Source organism: Lactuca virosa, chromosome 4, assembly GCF_052849685.1.
Source record: "Lactuca virosa cultivar CGN04683 chromosome 4, Lactuca_virosa_CGN04683_v6, whole genome shotgun sequence".
In the NCBI taxonomy this organism is placed as follows: domain Eukaryota; kingdom Viridiplantae; phylum Streptophyta; class Magnoliopsida; order Asterales; family Asteraceae; genus Lactuca; species Lactuca virosa.
In genome coordinates this window covers 494,788,413-494,800,425 of record NC_136429.1, presented here as the reverse complement: position 1 = coordinate 494,800,425, position 12,013 = coordinate 494,788,413, and the positions used below count along the sequence as shown (strand labels likewise).

The 12,013-nt window shown below is 35.3% G+C and overlaps 2 protein-coding genes across 3 annotated transcripts; one reads left to right on the top strand and one right to left on the bottom strand.

Annotated features, from left to right (window-relative positions):
• The first annotated feature begins 6,414 nt into the window (after window positions 1–6,414).
• On the top strand, window positions 6,415–9,549 carry LOC145109318 (protein LONGIFOLIA 2-like). 2 transcript variants are annotated; one of them, XM_079046466.1, is made up of 5 exons: window positions 6,415–6,767; window positions 7,120–7,172; window positions 7,269–8,414; window positions 8,533–8,689; window positions 8,782–9,549. In XM_079046466.1, exons 1-5 carry the CDS (start codon window positions 6,617–6,619, stop codon window positions 9,444–9,446), a joined length of 2,172 nt encoding a protein of 723 aa, XP_078902592.1. In that variant the 5' UTR covers window positions 6,415–6,616; the 3' UTR covers window positions 9,447–9,549. The 2 variants fall into 2 exon arrangements, with proteins under 2 accessions (XP_078902592.1, XP_078902591.1); XM_079046465.1 differs by having other exon boundaries at window positions 6,416–6,767; window positions 7,269–8,423.
• A 169-nt stretch (window positions 9,550–9,718) lies between these two features.
• LOC145109316 (uncharacterized) lies at window positions 9,719–11,507 on the bottom strand. Its single transcript, XM_079046464.1, has 2 exons — window positions 11,268–11,507; window positions 9,719–11,059 (listed from the first exon to the last, which is right to left on the bottom strand). The coding sequence occupies exon 2, from the start codon at window positions 11,025–11,027 to the stop codon at window positions 9,945–9,947; it is 1,083 nt and encodes a 360-aa protein (XP_078902590.1). The 5' UTR covers window positions 11,028–11,059; window positions 11,268–11,507; the 3' UTR covers window positions 9,719–9,944.
• Window positions 11,508–12,013: the final 506 nt, after the last annotated feature.

Genomic DNA, 12,013 nt, shown 5'->3' with positions numbered 1-12,013 from the left:
ACGGTGTTACAGATTCATTGTCACCTTCTCGATTCAGTAATTGTTCTTTGTCAATTGTAATCATATGTGATTATATGTATCTAATCACATATGATTTATATGGACAAAAAATAATCATGTCTATATAAATCATATGCGATTAGATACACTAATCACATATGATTATATACATGAGAACAACTATTGAATCGAGAACACAAAGATAAAGATTGTCCACGTATATCATATGTGATTAAACACATATAATCACATGTGATTATATGTATGTAATCACATAGAATTTATGTGGAAAATATTCATTTTCGCGTTCTCGATTCAGTTGTTGTTCTTGTGTATTTAATTACATGAGATTATATGTATCTAATAAGATATGATTTATATGGACCATATTCATTTTCGCGTTCTCGTTTAATAGTTTTTCTTGTACATTTAGTCACATATGATTTTTGTACACAAGATTTATTTTTGCGTTTTTGATTCAATAGTTTTTCTTTTTCCATATTAATCATATGTGATTAAATACATACAATCACATACTATTAAATACATAAGAAAAAATATTGAATCAAAAATGCGAAAACCAATATTATCAATATAAATCATATGTGATTTGATACATATAATCACATGTGATTAAATACATGAGTGCAACTTTTGAATTGAGAAAGAAATAATGAATCTTGTGCATATAAATCATATGTAATTAGGTACATATAATCATATGTGATTATATGTATTTAATCACATATGATTTATATGGACAATATTCATTTTTCCGTTTTTAATTCAATATTTGGTTTCGTGTATTGAATCACATACGATTTATGTGAAAAAGATTTGTTTTCACGTTATTGATTCAATAAATCATATGTGATGAAATATATATAATCACATGTAGTTATATACACGAGAACAACTATTGAATCAAGAATATTAAAACAAATTTATGTCCACATTAATCATAAGTGATTAAATATTTATAATCACATGTGATTAAATATATGAGAAAAATTATTGAAACGTAAAATCAAAAATGAATATCGTTCATGTAAATCATATGTGATTAGATATATATAAGCGCATGTGATTATACGTATCTAATCACATATGATTAAAGTTGACAAAAAATAATTATTGAATCGAGAAACGCAGTAATGACATATGTGATTAAATATATCTAATCACATTTGATTAAATATATCTAATCACATGTGATTATATGTACCTAATCACATGATTTATATGGACAAAAAAATAATATTGTCCATATAAATCTTATATGATTAAATACAAATAATCACATGTGATTATATACACATAATCACAGGTTCTGGTGATGGGTGGTGGTGGTGTGTAGTGATGTTTGGTGGTGGTAGGTGGTAGGTGGTGGTGGTGGTGAAGGGTAGTGGGGGTGACATGTAGGGTGGTGATTACAGTGGGTGGCAGGTGGCGGTGGCGAGTGATGGTGATGGGTGGTAGAGACGGGTGAAGGTGATAGGTGGTGGTGGTGGTGGGCGGGTGGGTGGGTGACAGTTGGTGGTGAGGTTGGTGATGGTGTATGGTGGTTTTAGTGGGTGATGGGTGGGGTGGTGGTGAAGGTGGGTGGTTGTCGGTGGTCGGTGGTTTTGGTGGGTGGTAGGTGGAAGTGATGGTGGCGGGTGGTGGTGATAGGTGGTGGTAGTCAGTGGTGATGGGTGGTGGTTGTGAGAAGTGGTGGAGGTGGGTGGTGGTGATGGGTGGTGGGTGGTGGTTGTTGGTAATGGCGGGTGGTAGTGGTGGTCGCTGGTGATAGGTGATGGTGATGGGAGGTGGTGGAGGTGAGTGGTGGTGATGGGTGGTGGATGCGGGTGGTGGTGATAGGTGGTGGTGGTCGGTGGTGGTGATAGGTGGTGGTGGTCGGTGGTGATGGATGGTGGTGGTGGAAGGAGGTGGTGGTGATGGATGGTGGAGGCGGGTGGTGGTGATAGGTGGTGGGTGGTGGTTGGTGGTAATGACAGATGGTGGTCATTATGGTGGATAGTGGGTGGGTGGTAGTGATGGTGGTGGAGGTTGGTGGGTGGTGGTTTTGGTGGGTAGTAGGTGGGGGTGATGGGGGCAGGTGGTGGTGACCGGTGGTAGTGACGGGTGGTGGTGGTCGATGGTGATGGATGGTGGTGGTGGGTAATGGTGATGGGTGGTGATGGTGGTGGCGGGTGTTGGTTTTGGTGGGTGGTGGTTGGAGGTGGTGGTGACGAATGGTGGTGGTGGGTGGTGATGGGTGGTGATAGGTGGTTATGGTGGTAGGTGGTGGTGGATAGTGGTGGTTGGTGGTGATGGGTGATTGAGGTGGGTGGGAAGGTGGTGATGGGTGGTGGTTTTTGTGGGTGATGGGTGGGGGTGGTGGTAGTGGGTGGTGGGTGGGGGTGGTGGTAGTGGGTGGTGGGTGGTGGTGGCTGGTAGTGATGAGTGGTGGTGCATGGTGGTGGTGGGTGTGGTGGTAGTGGCGGGTGGTGGTGATGGGTGGTGTTGGTGATGGTGGGTGGTAATGGTGGTGGCGGGTGGTGGTGGGTGGTAATGGTGGTGGGTAGTGGTGGCGGTGACGGGTGGTGGTGGCGGGTGGTGGTGGGTGGTAATGGTGGTGGCGGGTGCTGGTTGTGGTGGGTGGTGGTTTTGGTGGGTGGTGGTGGTGGTGATGGATGGTGGTGATGGGTGGTGGTGGTGGGTGGTGATAGGTGGAGGGTAGTGGTTGGTGGTGGCGGCGGGTGGTGGTGATGGGTGATTGAGGTGGGTGGGGGTGGTGGTATTGGGTGGTAGAGGTAGGTGGTGATGGTGGTGGCGGGTGGTGGTTTTGGTGGGTGGTGATAGGTGGTGGTGGGTGATGGTTGGTGGTGGTTGCGGGTGGTGGTGATGGGTGATTGAGGTGGGTAGGGGTGGTGGTGATTGATGGTGGAGGTAGGTGGCGATGGTTGTGGCGGGTGGTGGTTTTGGTTGGTGATGGGTAGGGTGGTGGTAGCGGGCGGTGGTGGAAGTAGGTGGTGGTGATGAGTGGTGGTGGTTGGTAGTGATGAGTGGTGGTGCATGGGGGTGGATGGTGGTGGAGGTGGTAGTGGGTGGTAGGTAGTGGTGATGGGTGGTGACTGGTTTTGGGTAGTGGCTTTTTAATTGTTTGTAACAATTGATTGATTTTTATGAATATTATTTTATAGTTTTAATTAAAAAAATGATGTGATCCAAGTTTGTTCTCAAATGTTCTCACAATAAGAAATGTTTTCGATTGAACGCTCCCATATATATATATATATATATATATATATATATATATATATATATATATATATATATATATATATATATATAGGGTGAGGTTCAATAGAAAACCATAATTAACCAATGAACCAATGAACCAATCTTTTTTTCAACTTTTAGAACTTATTTTTTATCAAAAAAAAACTAAAAATATAGAAATTCATAACTTTTTATCCTTTTTCCAATGATATCAAATTCGATTTTTTTTTACGTCAAATTCACAATGTGAATCTTTGAAAACTCACAATGTGAATCCGGATTCACACGGTGAATCCGAAAAATATTTTTCACATTCACAATGTTAATATATGAATTTAGATATTTTTAGATTTTTTTTTTCGATAAAGAATAAGCTCTAGAAATTGAAAAAAAAAGATTTGGTTCCTTGAAGAACCAATAATTATGGTTCTTTATTGAACTTTTCCATATATATATATATATATATATATATATATATATATATATATATATATATATATATATATATATATAATTTGTACAAAATTATATTTTAGCCAACGACATATTTAATACATTAAAAAGTTATATTAATTTTTTTTCTTGTCCTCTTAGACTTAGCTAAATAATCCTCCCCTAAGTCCGTGGAGAAAAAAGTAGTGTCATATCCAATATTACTGCCAAAAATTATATTTATTTATAATAAAGAAATAGATAAATCATAAACTAAAAATGGTTGTGGGCAAACTAAGAAACAAGAAGTGGGGATGTCCTCTTTGTTAAAGAGTCTTTTCATAACATGTCTTGCTCCCTAAACCACCAAATAACTTCAACACCACATCTTGCTTTCTATTCTTATTTCCCAATTTTATAATCTATGATTGTTCCTTCAACTTGAAATACAATTTAAATAATTATTTTATTAAAGCAAAACACCAAAAACTAGAAATAAATATTATCTCAAATCATGCTTTGAGCCTTTGAGAGCTTTCAAATGTAAGTTCTAAAAATAATGAAGTAGACAATTTTCATTTATCTCGACTAAACTATCTTAGCACTTTATATACATATGTAATTGTTTCAACTTTTAACCTTAAATAATCTAAAAAATCATAATATGATCATTTTTAACAAAAACCCTTGAAGCTTATTATATACTAGATAATGGAAAGTGTTTCTTTTTCCTTAAGATTTGGACCCGAAACTTAGATCCACAAAACTTTTATGCTCTTTCACTTCTTTTCATGTGATGAAAAAGAGATAAGAGGGAATCTTGACTTGCAAATAACATTCACTTAAAAAAGTTGTAACCCTTGTTTAATGGTCACACAATCTTCAAACCCCTTTTTAGAACCCTAAAAAAATGTATAAAAAGATACATCCTATTAAATATACACAAAGATATTCAAATCAAAAACACATTGCAAGAATCATATACCCCGATTCTAATCCACCTAAACTTTTAACAAACTAGAAAAAACAACCGATATAAATCCAAATACAGATACAGATCCATCCAACACTGTCTTATAAACCGTTTTATGTGGGGTCCTAATGTAGCTAAAATGGTATGCTAATGGAGCTCCATTCTTGTTGTAACATAGTAAGATTAGCTTGATTGATGACACATAATGGGGGCTAATAGTTGGTGAATGTTTAGTGAAATTAAGGCAAACAAGCCTCATGTGAGGTCTTTAAGCATGTGATTATTCACCCAAGACCAACCATCATAGTCAACTACCCCACCATACCCCTACCCTACCACCTAAAAATCAAGTTTACTTGGACGGATGGATGGATATATACCAAGTACAAAAGTACATACACATAAAGCATGCATGCTTTACATTACTTGTACTTCGATAATCATGTATGTAGACAATCGTTGTACTCCCTATGTACATGGAGCCACATGATGAATCAATGAATTCTTATCATTCCTCTCATGATTTCACGTTAGTAATGTCATCACAAGTTGTACCTTATGCAGTAAAAATAGTACAAAAACAGTTACCAAGTCGATTTTCAAGATGTACTACGCTTTTGCACCATGTTAAAATAAATTACTAACCACCAATAGATTGGTCCAATTTCGTATAATTCTAGACCCTACATAGCTACATACATTCATGTAAAGTACTACTACTTAAGCATAAAGTACAACCCACATAAGCTTATATAAGTGTACTGATATTTAAAACGAAGAAGATGAAAGAAACGATAAAGTCACTGTACACATTTTCAACAAGATGCACTCGATATGCATGTTTAAAGCATAGGTACAAGTATTCGATGCATGAATTGACTTAAAAAGGGTATAAAGTTGGCATCTTTACATTAATGAATACCAAGAAAGTGAAATTACTAATATACCCACAAGAAAAATACAATCTTCACTAATTTATTTACAAGAAAAATGCAATCTTTAATAATTTATCTACAAGAGTAATGCAATCTTTTTATAGAATAAATATAAAGAAAGTGAAATTACTATTTTATCTAATAGACTATTTTAAAGAGTATAAAGTTCACAACTTTACAATAATAAGTACCAAGAAAGTAAAATTACTAATATACCCACAAGAAAAATTCAATCTTTACTAATTTATTTACAAGAAAAATGCAATCTTTACTAATTTATTTACAAAAAAAATGCAATCTTTACTAGATTATCTACAGAAAAATTCAATCTTTTTACAGAATAAATATAAAGAAAGTGAAATTACTATTTTATATAAATGACTATTTAAAAGGGTATAAAGTTTTTATCTACAATAATAAGTACCAAGAAAGTGAAATTACTAATTTACCCACAAGAAATATGCAATCTTTACTAACTTATCTACAAAAAAATGCAATCTTTCGACAAAATGATGCAGTGTCGATGATTTTAGCAATGAGGGTATTTTGGTAAATTTGGAGAAAAGAATGGTCTGCAAAAGGGGTTTAGAAGCTGCAAATTGACAGAGGATACAATGTACATGCACTTTAGCCTCCACAACTGACAAACTTCACATGAAGGGGCCAGACTTGAGACCCCATCCACATGGAAGTATAGATCTAACCACATCCATACCCAAACTTTTTTTAAAAAAATAATAAAATATTAAATATAAATACAAATATAAAAATGGCAGCAAATTTCCCTCTTAAATCTTGAAACTTTCCTCACATAAAATAATCCCACCAAACTTGCATATATTGCTTCAAAACCTAAACCTTTTTGCAGTCTTTTCTTTGATGAGCCAAAAAACAAAAGAGAATTCAGTTCTTAATTCTGTCTTCTATGAACAAGAAAAGCATCTTACTCATGTCCTCCTTTTGTGAAAGATAAAAAAGTGGTGGTGGTGGGTGGTGGTTGGTGGTGGTGGAAATGACTACTAAGGTTGTGTACAAAGTGAGAGAAGAAAAAAAAGAGTTTCAGAAGCAGTTTGGATGCATGAATGGACTTTTTCAGCTCTTTGATAGGCGTTACCTTCTTGGTCTACATCGTAATGGCCGGAATCAGAAAATGCTAACCCCAGGTACCAAATATTTTTACTTGACCATTTTGCCCTTGATAAAAAATATATTTTAATGTTGATTAAACATTCACTCCATAATTGGCCTTGGTAAAGTAAGGGTAGTTTTGCAGTTTTTAACCACTAATACTTTATTTTTTTCCAAATTAACCATTTTGACTTTGGTCAAAATTGTTAGTTTGGAATGATATATGTTATGATTGGAAGTAGATAAACCAAAAAATTGCCCAAAATGTAAGGGTTTTTATGTAAGTATAGTGGCAATTTAGTTAGGCATTATGAGTATTTGAATGATAAATGGTTAAATACTACAACTTTTTATATCCCAAAAGAATTATCGATTGTTTTTTTTTAGGTGAAGGTGAAAATGGCAAAAAGGAGATCAAGAATTCATCAGAGAAAGACAAGGTAAATATCAAGATTCAAGAATGAAACCAAAAAAGCTTTTTTAACATATGTGAACAAGGGCAAACATGTAAATTTTTACTTGAATTTTGAATGTAGGAGATAAATACAAAGAGGGCTGTGATTGAAAAGAACCGAGTGTCCATTGAGTCATCAAGAAACTCGTTTTCATCATCTTGTTCCTCAACCACTTTCTCCTCTTTAGATTGTAGTAAAAGGGTACATATGGAAATGCAACTTCCCTCTTTACCCACATCCCCAAAATTACGAAAAAACCAACAAGATTGTTCTTTACCAGATATTAGAGATGTGGTGAAGAACTCGATGACTAGGACAATCCGTGTGGCATCAGTCAAAGATGTAGAAAAAGAAATGAAGCACATTGATTCCCCAAGGCCTTTTGTAAAACAAAAATCGGTTGAATTTGAATATGAAAGAAAAGATAGAAATCTTGCAAGAGAAGCATCAAGATTGTCTTGTGATGAAAGGGAATCCAAGTATTCTTTGAAGTCAAGTTTGAAAGTCAAAGAGGTTCCAAGATTATCGTTAGATAGTAAGCAAATTAAAAATTCCAAGAATACCCTTGATCAAACCCAAGAGCCAGGAAGTAATAAAAGACCTTCATCGGGTGTTGTGGCTAGGTTGATGGGTTTAGAGGGTTTTCAAGATTCCAATCTTGAAATTGAAACCTTGAAGAAGACTAAAATACCCTTTTTAGATCATGAATTGGTTTCAAGATTCAAGAAAATGGAAGTGAAAAACAGGTCTTTTTCGGTTTATGGTGAGATGGAGAAAAGATTGAGTGGAATTGAGTTTAAAACATCAGGGAAGGATCTCAGAGCACTTAAGCAGATACTTGAAGGAATAAAGAACAAGGAACAACCTTTGGAGAACAAGAAAAAAGTCAAACCGGTCAATGGGACAAGACGTGAACTAGTCAAACCGGTTAAGTTGACTTTGACTAAAGTCAACCATGGTGAAAATGGGAACGATTCGTTTGGAAGGAAAAAAGTCAAAGATTTGACTCCAAGAAAAAAGAAGGTGGCTGGTGGGACACCAAGATTAGTGGCATGCTCAAACTCACCGGAAAAGTTGACCGGAGAAAGAAAAAAGTCAAAGAAAGTCTCGTCTGATTTGACCAGAATCAAAAAACAATCAAATTCCAAAAACCCTAAAACCAAAATGAAGAACAAAGAGGAATCATGTAATGAAACAAGAAATGATAAGCCAAAGGAAGATCACAAGGTTAGCAAGGTTAGTTTAGTCTTTTAACATTTACAAACATATTTGTTACTAATAACTGTAATAGATAAATAACTTACTTAACAATTAACATGCCTCATTTGTCCCTTGTTTTTTTCAGGATAATTTTGTTGAAAGATTGATAGAAGAGAAAGAGACACCAATTGTTGATCTTCCAAAACTTACAATTGAACAACCGAGTCCTGTTTCAGTTCTTGATGTTTTCTACACAGAAGACACACCTTCTCCCATAAACAAAAAAGACACTGATTTCAATGGTAAATATTAAAAACAGAGTATTTGCATAACAAAATTTAGTCTTTTTTTTTTTTAAAATGACAAATTTTCATTTGTTTGTTACTCTTTTCAGATTATGAGGCTTTAGACTTTGAGGAGAATCAAGAAACAGAATGGAATCAAGTGGAGGATTATTCTGATTTCAAATTGAATTTTTTCAACTCCACAAATGAAGAGCATGAATACATAAGTGAGATATTATTAACTTCGGGTTTTTTAAAAGATATAGAATCTGCCATCAGAATAGTTCAGATTCATCCAATGGGTAGTTTGATAAAACCTGATTTGTTCCACTTTTTGGAGAAAAAAGAACGATACACTGAGCTTACAGATGATGAATGTCATAAAAAGAATGAAAAATTAAAAAGAAAACTGATATTTGATTCTGTGAATGACATTCTTCTTAAGAAATTAGTAATTTTAGGTTCTTTTGATATGTGGAGTGGAAAAAAGAGAGGGGGGTTGTTTCTGAATGGAGAAATGTTATTGAAAGAATTGTGTTCAGAAATAGATAATCTCCAAACTACCCCTGAGAGATGTGTGTATGATGAAGATGATGAAGTGAAAAATCTTGTGAGTGTAGATGTGAATAAATCAGCAGATTGGGGTAAGTGTTGTTATGAGGTTCCAGGGGTAGTTTTGGACATAGAGCGGTTGATTTTTAAAGACTTGATTGATGAGGTTGTGAATGCTGACATGGCGCCACATAGACAATGTAGGCGATTGTTTCCTATGTAGAACTAGAAGTTGATTCATGTGCTAATGTTTATCTACTGATTATAAAATTGTAACTATTGAGTGCATATAAATTATAATAGAAAGTTAACTATATTTGTGTATACGTTTAAAAGTCAATCACATTTTGTTGTTTTAAGTTGCTATGTTCTCTTTCTCTATGGATAAATTCAAAAGAAGAAAGTTGCAAAATTTCTAATAAAATATCACAAGAAAAATCATATCATTTCATTTATAATACCATATCATAAGATAAATAAATGAAGTAGAAGAAGTAGGCAAAAAGTAAAGAATTTTAATTGAAAAGAATTATCATTGACTGGGAACTACAAACATACCTCAGAAAACCTGTTAATGTGGGAACATTCAACATTCCCCTCTAGTAGATATATGCCCTTGACTTTGATTTTGACTTTGAATTTGACTTTGACTTTGACTACTCCGGAATTAGCACGTGCTGCTAGGATTCCAAACTAGTATACAAACCCTAATCTAATGTTCCTAATTTACAACTGAATCATTTCCATTATGCTCTTCAATATCCATTGGTTGTTGTTCTTTCAGAAGTTTCTCTGTTGTTATCTTTTCTTTCTCATCATTCACAAACCAAGACACGACTTCTGCTTTTCCTTTCTCATTGTGTTGTGTGTGTGCAGTATCCAAGGGCTCTTTGGGAATGTGAAACTTCATTTGCACTGAGGGTCTATTGTTCAAAAGAACTTTTCTGCTACCTTCTTCTGTATCACAACCACTGTTTTGATTAACTGCCTGATTTGGTAGAACAATATCCAATGAAGAAACATGATTCCCCCATGAGCTGTGATTTTGTACCTCATTCTCATCTTCTTCTTTAAGTTTACTAGGAATTGAAACAAAAGAAACCTCCTTCTCCCCAGGTTGTAGAGGTACAGAAAGGAAAGGGTTGTTTGGGAATTCAGATTCATTACGTGTCAAATTTTGCTCCAATTTTGAAGATGGTTGCTCAAGGATCCTCTGTTCTTGCTCAACTCTATTAGGGATCATTCGAGTTTCTTCAGTAATGGCTGGAGGGATGCTAATATATGTGTTGGAATCAGGGAATTTAGGTAACCAAGGAGGGATGATGTCTGTTGGGGGTGTTTCTCCAGATTGCAAGAAACTTGGTGTTAACTTTCGTTCTTTGATTACTGGAAAGGAAGGAACAGAGTAAGCAAATCCTATTTCTTCAGATAAATTAACGAATTGTGAAATCTCTTTGATGATACCAGATCCTGATAAACAATGATCTCTATCGGAAGCTCCTAGAAACCCTTGTGAGAGACTCAAATCTTCCAACCCTTGAATTATATCAAACACATTACATTCTGTTCTACCAGCTAAATTAGCGTAGAAATTTGATGTCTTCCCTATCTCACGGATATATTTGCAGGCCACATCAGAGAATGTATCAAGTGCAGACTGCTGGAAACCTTGAAACCCTACACTCTCACATACTTGAGCCACTGCAATTCTCGCAATCGCCTGGGGAAATTCATCGTTTTTCCTTCTCTTCTTCAAAGCTGATTCGATATCTTTTGAACTCTCGCCACCTCCTCCATCGCTCATATTAGCAACTTCATATCACTTCATTCCAACATCTTCGACATATCAAACAAATCGAAAGAAAAAGAAAAACTCAAATGGCTGAAACTAAACGAAAAAAACCCTAATTTTAAATCTCTCGTGAATTCGATTCATTCGTTTCCAATAATCTTGAAGTTGTTCCAGTCATGTATATACACTCTCAAATCGCCGAATGTAAATCTAATGCAACAAGTATCCGAATCAAAAAAGAAATGAACTTACCGGCGGTATGCGCACAGGGCTTCAGTGATTCGATAAATTCAAAAACGGGAATTCAAACACTTAGACAAACGAATTTATGAACACTTGCTGTTTGAATTTGAAGAGCGGGGAATTGATTTGGGTGAATCAAACATCAAAAGGGTTTTGAATAAACCTTCGAGTAAAACCCCGGATCCGTAGAAAGATGACCCGAGTTCTAGAGAGAGAAGGATCTGATGAGAGAGAAAGAGAGGTTGTCTTTGGTTTTATAGGAAGTGAATTGGGGGAGCGGGGTGGCTTAATGCAGAATGAGTAAATTACATAAACGGTCCGTGTAGAAACTCCAGTATGCAGTTCTAGAATAAAACGTTTTTTTTTCTTACACTTTTAAGTCCTGATCCAAAATTTTCACAATTTCGGTTTCAAAAAATTATTTGTCAAATTAAGTCTTCAATTTTTGAGCAGAACGTCTATTTTTTTACCTGATATTTACGGTTGTAAATGAACTGAACGTTCAACGAATCATCCATGAACTGTTCAGCAGGAAGTTCGTTTATTTAATAAATGAATGAATATAAACACACATTCTTGTTCGTTTAGTTAAACGAACAAATATGAACAATGGTCTCTGTAACATCCATAAAAATTCATGAAAAATTTAAACTTTTAAAACCAACCAGAAATCATGTTTGATTACAACATAGTTTTCAAAATATGTTTAATATCAGAGTTTTCCCAAAATCATTAATCAAAACACGCGGAGGTGC

Bases quoted from the DNA above. Each gene is read 5' to 3' on its own strand.
- LOC145109318 (XM_079046465.1), top strand. From the start codon at position 6,617: ATGACTACTAAGGTTGTGTACAAAGTGAGAGAAGAAAAAAAAGAGTTT. The intron at 6,768-7,119 runs GTACCAAATATT...GTTTTTTTTTAG, and splicing joins TCAGAAAATGCTAACCCCAG to GTGAAGGTGAAAATGGCAAA. The intron at 8,690-8,781 runs GTAAATATTAAA...TACTCTTTTCAG, and splicing joins AAAAGACACTGATTTCAATG to ATTATGAGGCTTTAGACTTT.
- LOC145109316 (XM_079046464.1), bottom strand. From the start codon at position 11,027: ATGAGCGATGGAGGAGGTGGCGAGAGTTCAAAAGATATCGAATCAGCT.